The 13,531-nt window shown below is 46.3% G+C and overlaps 3 protein-coding genes across 5 annotated transcripts; 2 read left to right on the top strand and 1 right to left on the bottom strand.

Moving 5' to 3' along the window:
* The first annotated feature begins 1,347 nt into the window (after window positions 1–1,347).
* Window positions 1,348–5,097, top strand: LOC117837801 (probable serine/threonine-protein kinase PBL3). Of its 2 annotated transcripts, none has more exons than XM_034717572.2 (6): window positions 1,348–1,968; window positions 2,115–2,180; window positions 2,945–3,303; window positions 3,392–3,754; window positions 3,847–3,970; window positions 4,458–5,097. In XM_034717572.2, exons 2-6 carry the CDS (start codon window positions 2,123–2,125, stop codon window positions 4,925–4,927), a joined length of 1,374 nt encoding a protein of 457 aa, XP_034573463.1. In that variant the 5' UTR covers window positions 1,348–1,968; window positions 2,115–2,122; the 3' UTR covers window positions 4,928–5,097. The 2 variants fall into 2 exon arrangements, with proteins under 2 accessions (XP_034573463.1, XP_034573464.1); XM_034717573.2 differs by having other exon boundaries at window positions 1,349–2,180; window positions 3,392–3,527; window positions 3,618–3,754.
* Window positions 5,098–5,205: 108 nt separating this feature from the next.
* LOC117837802 (uncharacterized) lies at window positions 5,206–8,344 on the bottom strand. Of its 2 annotated transcripts, none has more exons than XM_034717575.2 (10): window positions 8,185–8,344; window positions 7,755–7,943; window positions 7,288–7,457; window positions 6,858–6,956; window positions 6,668–6,736; window positions 6,325–6,465; window positions 6,027–6,116; window positions 5,761–5,928; window positions 5,597–5,672; window positions 5,206–5,461 (listed from the first exon to the last, which is right to left on the bottom strand). In XM_034717575.2, the coding sequence occupies exons 1-10, from the start codon at window positions 8,270–8,272 to the stop codon at window positions 5,337–5,339; spliced, it is 1,215 nt and encodes a 404-aa protein (XP_034573466.1). In that variant the 5' UTR covers window positions 8,273–8,344; the 3' UTR covers window positions 5,206–5,336. The 2 variants fall into 2 exon arrangements, with proteins under 2 accessions (XP_034573466.1, XP_034573465.1); XM_034717574.2 differs by having other exon boundaries at window positions 6,319–6,465.
* A 1,086-nt stretch (window positions 8,345–9,430) lies between these two features.
* On the top strand, window positions 9,431–10,113 carry LOC117836474 (auxin-responsive protein SAUR76). The gene has a single exon (XM_034715910.2). The coding sequence runs from the start codon at window positions 9,537–9,539 to the stop codon at window positions 9,891–9,893; it is 357 nt and encodes a 118-aa protein (XP_034571801.1). The 5' UTR covers window positions 9,431–9,536; the 3' UTR covers window positions 9,894–10,113.
* The last annotated feature ends 3,418 nt before the right edge of the window (window positions 10,114–13,531 follow it).

The following is a 13,531-nucleotide window of genomic DNA, read 5'->3' on the forward strand; positions in this document are numbered from 1 at the left end:
TTGATGGTCACTTAGCACCTGCTCCAACCAGGCACGTTTGCATGATTCTTACGCCGGATTTAAACACGTTTTTATGTTGCATCCATGTGTGTGTGTGCTCGCCTCAAAAAGAAAAGAAACCCCGGAACGGTGCATGCACCTGGGAGAGGGGAAATGGATCAATAAAGGGCATAACTGCAAGTGGTGCGCGGACAAGGGGAGTGAGGACATAAAAGGAAAATGACAACGTGGGATTCTCGAGCTCCCTTTTGATGCAGCATTTAGAGCCTGATGTGTTATTGTTAAAGTTTAGTAAGTGCTAAATTTTAATCCATCTAAATTTAGCACTGCCGTTTGAAGACATAGCTAACGGATAGAGCTAAAATTTATGAAATGTCACTTTTACCCCTTTATCCCTCACCTCCTCCCTTCTCTCTCCCTTTTAGTCTTTTCATAAGCTAGGCACATTCCAATCAGCTAATGCTTTTTGCATTTTTTGGGGTGGGCTAAAGTTCAATCCTCCTATTTGGATAAGGCTAATGCATTTTATCACTTTCCCTTATTAGCACTCGAATCAAACGGACCTCGAAAAAGCGAGACGATAAGGTTGGGTTTATTTCAATTCCCAAGGTCTCAAGGGAGGCTTGGACAACGCAGCAATGAATACTCTGCTTGAGCCTTGTGATCATGTGCATACGTGTGTGGTTTACCATTTGGCCTGTTTGCTTCAGCTTATAAGTCGGCTGAAAAGCTGAAACGGTTAATTTGTTGTGAGAGGAAAACACTGTTTGGTGGCTGATAAGCCGGCTGAATAAGCTGAAGCGAACAGGCCTATTATTTTATTTTTCTCAAGGACACGGATCATTCTGTATTCCAACTCCTGTTGCTGCACGTGCTGGATACTTTTCCCCGTCCGCAAGCAATTATAGTAGTATGCCCCAAGTTAAAGACTATTCTCGAGTTAACACCGATAATTTTTGGGTATTAATTACTGGCTCATTTATCAGTATTCTTTTTAACATAATAATGTAGATGCAGACGCTCACTCACGCACATAAAATGTAGCTTTGTCTTTCTTTCTTTCTTTCTTTCTTTTCAATTCTTTCTTTCTTTTCAAGTCAATTTCATTTGAGCTTGCAAATGACGTGAACCGAAAGCGTGATTTTTATTCAAAATCTACTCATTTGCTTTAGCAAAAGTTTCAGACCAAGATTGGTGCTCAAGATCAGGAAAGATACCCTGCAACTTCTCTGCAAAATGCACTATTGCTCAGGGGCATATGCGCTGGGGATCATCCCTACCCAATTCACAGGATCCTTCAGGGGTATATATGTAAATCTCCACACCCCAGAGCGCAGTGCACAAGACAAGAGGGAGGGAAAAGCCAAAGAAGCCACCGCTCCCATTCGCAGCTTCCACACCTCACCACCTGAGCTCTCGGTCGGTGGCGGGCTGGCCGCTTCCTTCCGTCTGCCGCTTTGCTTGCTCCTCCACCACCCCAACCGCACGCCCATCTTCTCCGTCCAGGCAGACCCAGGTCAAGCGATCCGGTCGCATCTTCACGCGCACCTCGACCTCCCCGTGCGGTTCTTGGTGGCGACTGGTGAGGGTGTGCGTGGCGGCGGCCTCGAGTTGACTCCTCGAGCTCGAGGTGTGTGAGCTCCGGCACCTGCTGCGGGGCGCTCGTTTCTTGGCGTCGTGCGCGGCCGCCGTTGTTGCAGCAGGGTTTCGTCCCGTCCCGTGAGGAGTGGGTGAGTCCGTGGGCGGGGTTCGATCTGAACAAGGCTTGGGGTTCTTGCTAGGGGCGCTCGGTTGGTCAGCTCGCAGGAGAGGAGCTGAGCTGGTTGGGCGTGGAGGCTTTGATTGACTTTTGAGGTGCCGGGGGTAAACAGGTTGCTTCTTGCTCGCTGGTTTCTTGGCTCTGCGGTTACTGGCCTTGCTGATTTTCCTCCCGAATTAGTGGCGGAGCTCCATCCTGACCTTGCAAAGGTTGGACCTTTGGGGCTGCTTGTTCCTCTTGATTCCTTGCATTACTGGTCATCTCGTGCTGCGAGCCAAGGGAGACCATCTTTTCCCGTTCGGCTCTGTAATGTAAGCGGAGGATTGAGCTGATCTAGCTTGGTGAATTGGTACAGAGGGAAACATGGGGAATTGCATGGACACCACGGCACGGGTGGATCACAGCATGAACAATGCTACCTGTGAGTGCCCTGGTTCTCTCTCTAGAATTCTTTCGCACTATATTTGTCTAATTTTGTCTTCTATAGCTCTGAATTGCTATGGCGGTCAATGAATTTTGCCCCTTTGTACGAGATAACTTTGAGATCGGAGTACTTGTTTTGGTTCTACTACCTATTTCTGTCTAGAGTTTTTTGTTCTTAGCTGTTAGCACCTTCCTTTCTACTTTTGCTCCTCTTTGTTACTTCTGTAGGATAAGACAGAGCAATAGGGTTTAAAGGCAACAGTGGGAACTTTTCTGCCTGAATATAGTTAGGTCACTTTTACAGCATTTCTAGGGCCATTGAGGTGCCAATCGAATCTGACAATTGACCTATGAGTGGCATGACCATCCTGATTTACAAATCGGAACATTAGGCTTGACCGCTTGATGTACTCTGATTTCACATTAGCAAAACGAATAGAGGCTACAACGGATCTAGTAGGAATTTTGTTGCATTCATTTATGGTAAGTAGGTTCACAAATTTGGTAGAGCACCAATTAGGGAAATACCCCCACTTCTGATCAGCTTGGAACATTGGTTGCTGTTAAATTGACAACCTCGACATGTTTACAATACCATACAATTTGCTAAATTATCAGTATAATTTTGGTACCAGAATTCATGAGTATGACACCATCATAATCATTAAACACTACCGTTTTTTTGAGAGGAAACCATTAAATGCTATTGATATCAAGTTGTTCTCATGCATGTTTTTCCTTTGCTTCTTGTTGAGATATCAGACCCATCAAAAGTGACCAGCAAGACAAGTTTATCATCTCTCCCTTCCACGATTAAGAGCAACTCAACTCGCTCAACTTTGACTCTTCCATCTATGAGAGATCGAAGTGAGCTTCCCACTCCTCGGACGGAAGGTGAAATCTTGTCGTCTTCTAATTTGAAGGCATTCACGTTCAATGATCTAAAAACTGCAACCAAGAACTTCCGACCGGACAGTCTTCTTGGGGAAGGAGGATTTGGGCATGTCTACAAAGGTTGGATTGATGAACACACGCTTGCTCCTTCAAGACCGGGGAGTGGTCTGGTTGTTGCTGTCAAGAAGCTTAAACCAGAAGGTTTCCAAGGACACAAGGAATGGCTGGTAGGTTTATCACTCTTCTATGTATTTGCTACTTCTCCAAGGACATCTTTCATTGTTCCTGATTGTTCTTACTCTTTCCATGCTGCAGACAGAGGTTGATTACCTTGGCCAGCTTCACCACAAGAATCTTGTTAAGCTCATTGGTTACTGTTCAGATGGTGATAACCGGCTTTTGGTGTATGAATTTATGCCCAAGGGAAGTTTGGAGAATCATCTGTTCAGAAGTATGTATTTCATCTCAATGGCTCTGCCTTGTGGAGTCCCAAGTTTCTTACAAATTGGTCATTCAGTAATGAAATATTTCTACTTTTCAGGAGGTGCTGATCCTTTGTCATGGGCAATAAGGCTCAAAGTTGCTATTGGAGCTGCTAGGGGTTTGTCATTCTTACATGATGCTGAAAACCAAGTTATATATCGTGATTTCAAGGCCTCGAACATTCTCCTTGATTCGGTATGATTAATACTAGGCCAACTCTGATTGTGAAGCATGTGTATCTTGTTGAATGCCCATTTATCTTGTTCTTTGTGGTTGTTTCAATGCAGGAATTTCACGCGAAACTCTCAGATTTTGGCTTGGCAAAAGCTGGTCCAACCGGGGATAAAACCCATGTATCCACACAAGTCATGGGCACTCATGGATATGCAGCTCCTGAGTACATTGCAACAGGTTAGATATTTTGTCTCACCATAATTATAAAAAAAATTGGGGTGCGTACTGTGCATTGTTCCAGTATGGCTTCGTCTTTTTAATGGGAGATGCCAATGTTGGGTCCTTGTACTGCATTGGCTAAAATTATCTTGCTTCCTACCTAAAGCATCTTAGGTGGTCCTTGTATAATAGAGGACTACCTGTTTAAGCAAAAAGAAATTATTCTGCCGTCCTGCCATCGAATAAGTGTCTTTGCATTTCCTTTTTGTTTCAGCAAGTTGGAGTGAAATGTTCTGTTTTTGTGTTACATTCCCTGAAATGCTGCACTTCATTTTGATACGTCACGTTAGTCCTTTCATGTAGTGAATGCTCCAGTGAATTTTGTTCCTACTAAGTGCAGGGGGCATAATATTCCTGGATTTAGGAAATAATCAAACATAATGATAACAAACATACATGGTTATTTCCGGATCTATTTATTCTCATGTTGCTTGAAATTTTGCAGGCCGCCTCTCTGCAAAGGCAGATGTCTACAGCTTTGGGGTGGTGTTGCTTGAATTGCTCACTGGAAGAAGAGCCCTGGACAAATCAAAGCCAGGCATAGAGCAGAACTTAGTTGATTGGGCCAGACCTCACTTGGGTGACAAGCGCAGGCTATACCGCATCATGGACACAAAGCTTGGAGGTCAGTATCCAAAAAAGGGTGCAAACGCCATTGCAAGCATTGCCTTGCAATGCATCTGCGGCGATGCCAAGATGCGGCCTCGGATGTCTCAGGTGCTGGAAGAGCTGGAGCAGCTGCAAGATGCAAAATATGGTTCAGCGTCACCACTGGTTGACATACGGAAGGCCTCACACGCCGTACCAAGATCACCAAGATCGCCAATGAGAGTCCAACCTTCGCCGCGGCGCTCACTTGGAGCAGCAGCAGCAGCATCTCCCTTGCCAGGATATCGCACTGCACAAGTGCACTAGAATCGAACTTAGAAGATGCGACGTACCTGTAGGTTGTATATTTGTTGGTTCAGCAGTGAGCAGTGTTGTAACTTTTTTTGCTTCTACTGATGTTTTGGCGATCATGGATGACGCAGGAATACCACTATATCAATCTATGATAAATTATCTTGCTTGGTTCAGCAAGCCTATGTCGTGCATGTTTTGAAATTCACTCGCCTGGCACCTGTAACTTCCTTGGTCTCTATTTTTGCTGCAATGGAAAATGGTAATCGAGTTGTACAGTTTCTACAGCGAAATACATGAATTTTGCTCCAACTCCATTGCGATTCAAAAGTCTTGGTTTTGTGTGTAAGTTGCATCCATACATAAATTTTTTTGTGCAAAAACGTAAGTTGGTTGGTAACAGCTGCATTCTACGTTTCTGTTTTCATTTCTCAACAATGAACTCCTGAATCTCTATCCCAGTGTGACGAGCGCCACCCTGTTTCCTCACCAAAACTTCATCACCAACCTTCAGCGAAGTCACAGGAATAGCTGTTCTTCCACTTGATCCTGTGCCAGTCAGTAATATAGGCCAGGAATTAGCTGATTGAAAGAGACTTAAAAAATGATAGTTAATAATAACAAAATTAGTTACACCCAACGTTTATATCCCCATCTTTCAATCTTGGAACATAATGGATTTACCTGACTCATGGGTGACGAGCGCAACTGTCTCTGCATTCTGTAGGAAAATGCTATACGTATCATCTCCAGAGTTGTCCTGCAGCGAGCCAGTAGTGCCATGAAATGGACATTTCCATGAAAAAACACGTAACACTCACAGCAAGGAACACCAGTTTTTTTTGTACCTTTGCTTCTACAAGGATGAGAGGCCTTGATTCAATCTTCACGCGACCCACAACCACAGTACGCCATAGCCCATGTTGATCAACTACAATGACTTCCTTTCCTGATCGGAGCTCAGAGAGGTAGCTAGTCTTGCCCCCAGGGACAGTGACATATGCATGCACAGGCCCCTAAAGTGGCAAACAACAAGATCGTATGGGCCTTTGCAGTGTTACAATACACTGATAGCCACAATAGCTTGCTGCCATCCAATTTATTTTAAACTTACCGCATTGACCCTGAAAGGCCTGCTTGCAATGTAGTTTGTCTCCAAGCATTCAGAATGAACAAGGAACATTCCTCTTGCATAGGATCCAACCTGAAAACAAGATGCCATGTAACTATAGATGCAGTCTTGTATGCTCATATATGGATAACATGAATCAACAAAATGCCATGTATTAACAAGCCAATAAGGCAGAACGGTATATCCATGACCATGAGAGCACAACAGTGAATATTTTAGTACTTCCATAACATTTTTTTTGTATGTGTGGCAACAGTGACAGTGAGATATATACACAAACCAGAAGGCCTTCACCAGGTCGCATGATACTGCAAAGGTCCACACAAACACGATCACCCATACCAACTACGTCAACCTTCGAGATAGTAGCTTTTGTCAATGGTAATTGACTCTTTGCCTCATTCCTTCTGTCAAAATAATCCTGAGTCATTAAAAGGGGAGAACAAACGTCTGGTAAATCATACATTCAGAAAGAAAAAAAAACAGTAGCAAGAAGTAGCCTCTTGTACAGTTACATATAAATACAGTGCAATGATGGTATTTAATACTACAACCCCATTTTATACTGGCAGGGTTTGCTAGTTAATCACAGCGGAACTTTGAAAAGATTTATGAGAAAATACCTTGAGCTTAATGATATCATCCATGTCATCTACTTTAAGTACAACTCCATCAAGCCCTTGCTCCAAGGCCTACCAAATGAGTGTCAGAAACATGACAGCCTCAGACAGCATAATTTACAACAAATACCAACCGGAATTGTATGAGTGAGATGGTGTTACATCTTATATGCTGAAACCTCTGGATAATTACCTCAAGAAAAACTTGAGCCTCATTCGAATTAGTTGAAACAGCCAATACAGTTCCTCTACATCCTTGGAATGCAGCAACTATATTTTCGGCTGGTATAACCTATGAAATGTGGAAAGGAAATACCACTGAATGCCTCTGATGGACAGGGTAGGTTTATGCAATAATGTTTAGAAGCCACTGGTCAGGCAAGCATATGTGCCATGCACGCGCATGCGTGCACACACACTCCTTGCATGCCTTTGATGAAATACAAATAGAAAACCTAGAGTGTAGTAATGTGATAATCAATCTCAAATCACTATGATGATTCATATTTCAACCGGCATATCTGAGGTAAAAATAAACCAGAACTTTGAAGCAATTTCCTTGCCATGAGTCAGGGGATGAATATAAGATCCAATGCTTATGCTGCAATGTTCAGTAGTCTAACCTGCCAACCACCTCGAAAGTCTATGACAACGTTCACAGCTTCTACACTGTCTGGTTGTACGAGTTCAAGCTCTCTGGGTGAAGAGACTTGCGAAATTACAGCAACCTTTTGATTTTCGCCATCGAAAATATTGGGGCCATCGATGAAGAGAGGATTGATGCGAGCAGTTGCTGAGAAACCAAATGAACATTGCAAGTCATGAACTACTCGAATGAACTTTGCACGCTGTGTCAAGCAAATCATCAGACATTCAGATATATGACTCTACCAAGCCTGCGCTAATTTAGAGGCCTAGGCACGTTTTTACTCTGTTTCTTATGTAAAGATTAGTCTGCCTCAGTCCCAGGAACCTGTGGATTCTAATAATTCGAATTATGGATTTAGGCTATGGAAACATTCATCTAGTTGAACCAGCATTAACATAAATAATATTAAGGGCTTGAAATAAAGCAAAGAATTGTCCTGACATGACCAATCCTTGCCGAGATCTTTGGATCCGAAGAGGAAAGTGCTCCACCCCCTCTCCACGGCCGCCGTCATCACCTGCCGGTTCTCGGTCCACACCCAGACGGTCTTCTTGAGCTCCGCCGGCGCAGCAGCAGAAGCGCGCATCCTGACGGAAGCGCGGCGCAGCAGCGAAGCTGACGCCGCCACCACTGCATCACATCAATCAGAATCCCAGCTCACGATCATTATACATCGCAATAGCAAAACCATCAGTTGGCTGGCTACTTGTACACCCCATTTCACGCCAAACTATGAAATCAGCAAGTGATGGAACAGGGGGATGGATCGAGCCATCGAGTCGCCAGTCATGAATCAGGTTGAGGGATCTGCGTTTGGGCGAGGGAATCCATAGTAGGAGAAACCAGACAAGACAGGAACGGGGGTACCTACCTGTTCTTTGGGGGGTCTCGGGCGCGAGGAGGGAGGCGTGGAGGCACGATAGGGCTTTGGCCGAGGCCGAGGAGGAGGAGACTGCCATTGACGACTAGAGTTTTGTGGTTGCATAGCTTGTCTCCCGCATCATCTTCCTCCGTTTGTGATGAGAGCGCTTTAGCATGGAGGCCCATGCAGCACACAGAGCGATCATTTGTTGGGCCAAATGCCCAAGTAAGAAGCCCACACACACATGCAGCAGCCGGTGGATTGTGTGTGGCCCAGGCAGGGATCCAGCGGCCCCGATTGATTACTGTTGTGCGAGTGCGACTTGTGCGTCAGCCATTGTGTGAAACCGTGTGCAACTGATACAGAAGCACCTGACAAGAACGGCGACGAAACGAAACCGATCTGAACGTACGGATCAATAAAGCTTCACTGGCACGAATAGGAACGGAGCACCGAAGGCGCATCCAGAGTCCGTTGCTGATGGCTCCTGCAGGTACAAAAGCCCGGAAGCAAAAGTCTCGTCCCCGTCCTGGTCGTGGTACGCGTACAACGGTACAACCAGCCGTGGCCGCCTGGAGCCAAGATTCCGTTCCGTTTCCTCAGCTCTTTTTTTTTCTCCCCTGCCAACATACCAGAGTGGCAGAATGGCGTGCGCGGAACTTCCGTGATTCCGTCTCCCAATCCCATGCATCCCACCACGACGTGTTCTCCGCGCAGCACTACCGCCGCCGCGTACGCCGTGGAGCCGTGTCCTCGGCTACTCGGCGCCGCCCGCGGCGAGATGGCACGCGCTAGTGCTCGTTGTTGGTGTGGTGTATTTCCACGGAGAACGAAGTGGAGGAGACCGACAGCGGTGACGACGTGCAAGTTACAGGCGGGGCCAAGTCCCACGCGACGGGCTCCACCCAGAGAGCGAGAGCAGAGAAGCGAGCGGCGCACACGGAGACGTGGTCCCGCCCAGGAATACGCGGCCGGCCTGTCCCTTTCCATCATCTCTTGCTCGGACGGAGCATGGCCACATTGGCCAGGTCCAACCCAACAACGGCTATCCCGAGACAAAGCTATAGCATCCGAGGGAGGGGGGACTTTTTCTTGTAGGCCCTCTTACTACCTACGTTTTAGATAACGCATGTAAACTGGTCGTGTTTCTGAACGCGCTTACTACAATGAGTGATTTGGCGAAGCACCAGGCCCTGCTCTGCAAAATCTCCCCAACGGTCCGTTCAACCTTCGTGCTGTCTCATATAAACGAGTTCGCTCCCTCCAAGCCTTTACCCCACCCCCAAAGAGGCTGAAGAAGATTCAGCTGCTGCCACCATCCCGAGGAGCAGAGCAGAATCCACCAAGAATCAGCCACTGCCATGGCCGGCTGCTGCGTCTTCCTGCGGTGGCCGTCGGCGTCGCCGCCCCGCATCGGCTACCGCCCCCTCGACGACGAGGCGGCCGCGGGCCCGTCGCCGGCGGCGGTGACGGTCGTGGTCGGGAAGGAGCGGCGGGCGTTCTCCGTCGACCAGCTCGTGCTTGACTCCTACCCGTTCCGGGTGCTCCTGGAGACGGTGGCGCGGAAGGAGGAGCGCAGGGGCGGGGCCATCTTCGTCGATGTCGACGCCATCCTCTTCGAGCACATCCTCTGGCTCGCATGCGACGGCCGCTCCGTCTCGCAGATACTCCAGCTCGACCTCAAGGAGATCATCGACTTCTACGCCCAGGACGCCTGATTAATTCTCTGGTCGATCGTTCATGCCCGTCCTTGGATTTGGGACGCGCATCCTGATCTCTTGATCAGATTGCTTAATTCTTCGTTCCGTTCCTCTTCATCTTATGCTAATTAATGTGCATATTGATGAGCTTCTGTTACAATGATACTGCTGGAAATACTGAAGTATAAACACATGGCTGGTAGCAATTTCTGACTGCCGTGCACTTCTTTGGCTAGAACTTGGTCCTTCTGAAGTTTGCTGATCTGCTTGGGTTAGCTCTGTTTCTCCTTCTCTGAATTCTTGACCATTTACAACAAGACGCTGTCAAACATGCGACGCAGTTAGAATTTTGGAAGGTTTCTTTTAGGGATGGAATATCGTTCTGGCCATTCTCACTCGATTTGTTTAGAAGACGCGTTGTTAGTTTGCTCACGAGCTGTATAGAATAATATGCTTTCAGTTGCTGTCTAAAATTCTGAACATGACGTCCACCAACTCAAAACGCCTTGACCATTTCGTTCTCACGGACTGCTGATCCAACTGTCGACTACCTGACAAAGAAAATGCAGGGAAATTGAAACGTCCGGCATTATTGTGGGACTGACGAGAGAAAAACAAAGGGCGTTGTTCGTTCCAGGAAATCTCATCCTTTGGGTGTATGCACAAGACTCCAGCTATTTCAGTTCTGTATCGGCATCAAATCGTCCTCATCGTGTCGTAAACAATGCAAGGAGATATTGCAGATGGACCTAGAAATGTCAGAGATACGCTACGCCTGTTTCTTTCGTCGGCAACCTTCAGATTTCCAGCATTTTGTACTCCAGTTTCTTTTTCTTGATGGTATACTACAGTACTAGAATTTTGTACTGCAGTTGTTTACTGCTACTAACGGCTAAGGAAGCCGTAGAAGTTGACAACAAGTGCTTCCACGCCCTGCTCGCCTAATAATTGACTGTGTCATCGGATTATTATTTTTTAATTCCGTAAAAGCCGCCCTACCTGTCATTGTTACTCGTGTGCATTTCACACCTAGCACTTGCAATGCAAACCACTGACTAGGCCAAATGATGTTTGGCATGTCAGGTCATAGCATGGATGGGCTAGTTGAGGCTCAAACATAGCCTGGTAACGTTTCCTCAGTGCTGCAGCTTTTGGAAGAGAAGGCATCATCGTAATCTGATGAAAGTTTATCATTGGTGTGGTACCGTGCACCAACCAAAGCAGTTTGCTGCACAAAAGAATGTTCCTTGTAATAACCAACTCTAACCTTTTTTTCCTAACAACCGAACCGGTTGAGAGTTGAGACACAACTTTGGTTTGCACTAGTTGATTGCTCAACTGTCAGCTTTTGTATCATGAAATCAGTACTGGTGTATTCCCTCCATTCCAAATTGTAGATCAGCGTCGTGTCAGCTGGACCTAGAAAAGTGCTAAAATATTCACACGTCGGAACATTTAATCAATTGTAGTGTTGCATGAGCACCTTCAGTTCCCAACCAACAAAGCTACATACAATCCATTGAAATAAGGTGCAAAAGTCTGGTGCCACTGGAAGGTGGAACCAAAAACTTTGAACTGTAAAGTCTAAACGCATCCATCAGAAAAAGGCACCATCTGATAGATATGCTTCAATCACAGGTGTCCACCAATCCAGAATATTTCCCATGCATGATGAAACCTTGCCAACGCGTCCAGCCGCCAACGCTATCATCATGAATGAAGGAATTCATGGTAGGGAGAGCATTGGCAGTTGGCACCAGCACGCTGGATCGGAGCCTGGAGGCGCCGAGAACAGCGGCAACTGTCTGAACCTCTGAAGTCTGACGAGTCTGAAACCTGCCTAGGAGATGTGGACAGGAGTGCAGGACGCATGCTCCCGTTTCTCTGCAAGTTGAAGCCATGGACTGAGCGAAGGAAAGAGGAGCTCGCTGTCGCCTCCGATCAGCAGTAGCAAGGAGTTAAGGCCGGGTCCGGGTGATCCTCCGAATTCTGCCTCTCCTTTTGGGGGCACAAAGAACTTGTTTGGTTGTTGGCTTGAGCAACCTGCCTGACGAAAAGTGCTGGTTGAGAGTTACCGGTAAATTTTTCGAGATATGCTCGGTCAAGTAAGTTGATCGATAGTCCGTTTGGTTGAAAGTCTGTGCCTAAGAGTACTAATAAGAGAAAAGGACATATTATTAATGTGTTTGTAATACCTATATATGATTATGTTAACATTATTCTTTTTTATTGATTTAATAAGGTTTTTAAAAACATGTTTGAAAAATATCCAATATTTTTTGTGTCCAATAGTTTATACCCCATATCCTGTAAATGCTTCTATGGAAAAGAAAACAAAAAAATAAATCGTATTTCAGCTCACTGTAGTAAACATTGGACTTAATTAAGTAGCAACTAACAATAAAAAAGCTTTAATACATCATTAGACCAGGCAACCTGAGCTGTGGAGCTAGGCAGTCGATTTTGGATGCCTGAGCCTGCGCGCTGCTACCTGCGTCAAGCAGATTGGCAGAACTCCATCCAAACAACGTCCAAGCAACTTCCAGTCCAACCAGGCAAATCATGCCCAGGACCACGTCCAAACAGGCCCAAAATCGCTGCAGCGAGCTGGCCACACGGAGTCGCAGATTTTTCTTTTGCCCGCCGACCAATCACCATGCTCTGCTCCCGGAAAGGCAGCTCCAAGTTCGGGTTCAGCTCGCAGAGGCAAAGGGCCTAGTTAGGAACAGCGGCGGGGAGAAACGTACATAAGTATGAAAAAATACGTTTCCTCTAAGAAGCGAGTTATCCTGCATTTTAGATAGTGTTTGGTTCGTGCTAAGGTAATGTAAACGTAAAGGGAATCAGATTACAGTGTATTTGGAGGTGGAATAGGTGATTGCCCTCTTTGTTTGGTTGCACTCTGGTAACGTAATCAGATTACTGTGTGGTGCTATATCTGATTACGGTGGGGGAGGAGGGGTAACAAGCTTGTATAGATATTATTTAGGTAAGAGATTCGATTACAGTGTCAATTGATTACAAACCACCGCAACCAAACATATGTAATGGGATTCGTTACCTTCAGTAATCAGATTACGTTACATTTAAACCAACCAAACACGGTGGAGAGAGGGTTAATGGCGGATCCTCAAGGACAAATGATTGATTACCTATTCAAAGCAATTTACGCGAGGGACTTTCTTTGACAGAATATATAATTTCCTGCTACGGAGCTCGAAAAGGGTTGTAGATACTGCTGTACGAACAGCGGATGAAGCTGCGAAAAAACGAACCGCTTTACTGTTAGTTCCAGCTTATTTTAGTCAGGATTTAAACGGTTAAAAAGGGCCAAAGCCGTGTGGTCGATCTGTGAGGAAGCTATGGCCGGTGGGCCGGGTGAGTCACCGGTCACGGGTTTGTGGGCCCAAATCGGGAGGCAATCATCAAGACACCACAGCATGTCACCAGCTGGCCGGCCGCCTGCCCGCCTCCGCAGACACGCGTGGTGTGCAACGGGCAGTCAGAGGAGCTCTCCCTCACGGTCACGGCACTGACGAGCCAAGATTAGCAGGAAGATTAGCCGCTAAGTCTGCCGTGGGCACTCACTGTTAGCTTGATACCAGCTGGATTAGCATTTCCCTTTTTTCTTTTTGCCTTGTCATCAGCCTATATAA

The sequence above is a fragment of the Setaria viridis genome, chromosome 9 (assembly GCF_005286985.2).
Source record: "Setaria viridis chromosome 9, Setaria_viridis_v4.0, whole genome shotgun sequence".
NCBI classification, from domain to species: Eukaryota; Viridiplantae; Streptophyta; class Magnoliopsida; order Poales; family Poaceae; genus Setaria; species Setaria viridis.

Coding starts and splice junctions, on each gene's coding strand:
- LOC117837801 (XM_034717572.2), top strand. CDS start 2,123: ATGGGGAATTGCATGGACACCACGGCACGGGTGGATCACAGCATGAAC. Junction 2,181..2,944: donor CAGCATGAACAATGCTACCT/GTGAGTGCCCTG, acceptor TTGAGATATCAG/ACCCATCAAAAGTGACCAGC. Junction 3,755..3,846: donor CGAACATTCTCCTTGATTCG/GTATGATTAATA, acceptor GTTTCAATGCAG/GAATTTCACGCGAAACTCTC.
- LOC117837802 (XM_034717574.2), bottom strand. CDS start 8,272: ATGGCAGTCTCCTCCTCCTCGGCCTCGGCCAAAGCCCTATCGTGCCTC. Junction 7,458..7,754: donor TCTCGGCAAGGATTGGTCAT/GTCAGGACAATT, acceptor TTGGTTTCTCAG/CAACTGCTCGCATCAATCCT. Junction 6,737..6,857: donor AGGCTCAAGTTTTTCTTGAG/GTAATTATCCAG, acceptor CTCATTTGGTAG/GCCTTGGAGCAAGGGCTTGA.
- LOC117836474 (XM_034715910.2), top strand. CDS start 9,537: ATGGCCGGCTGCTGCGTCTTCCTGCGGTGGCCGTCGGCGTCGCCGCCC.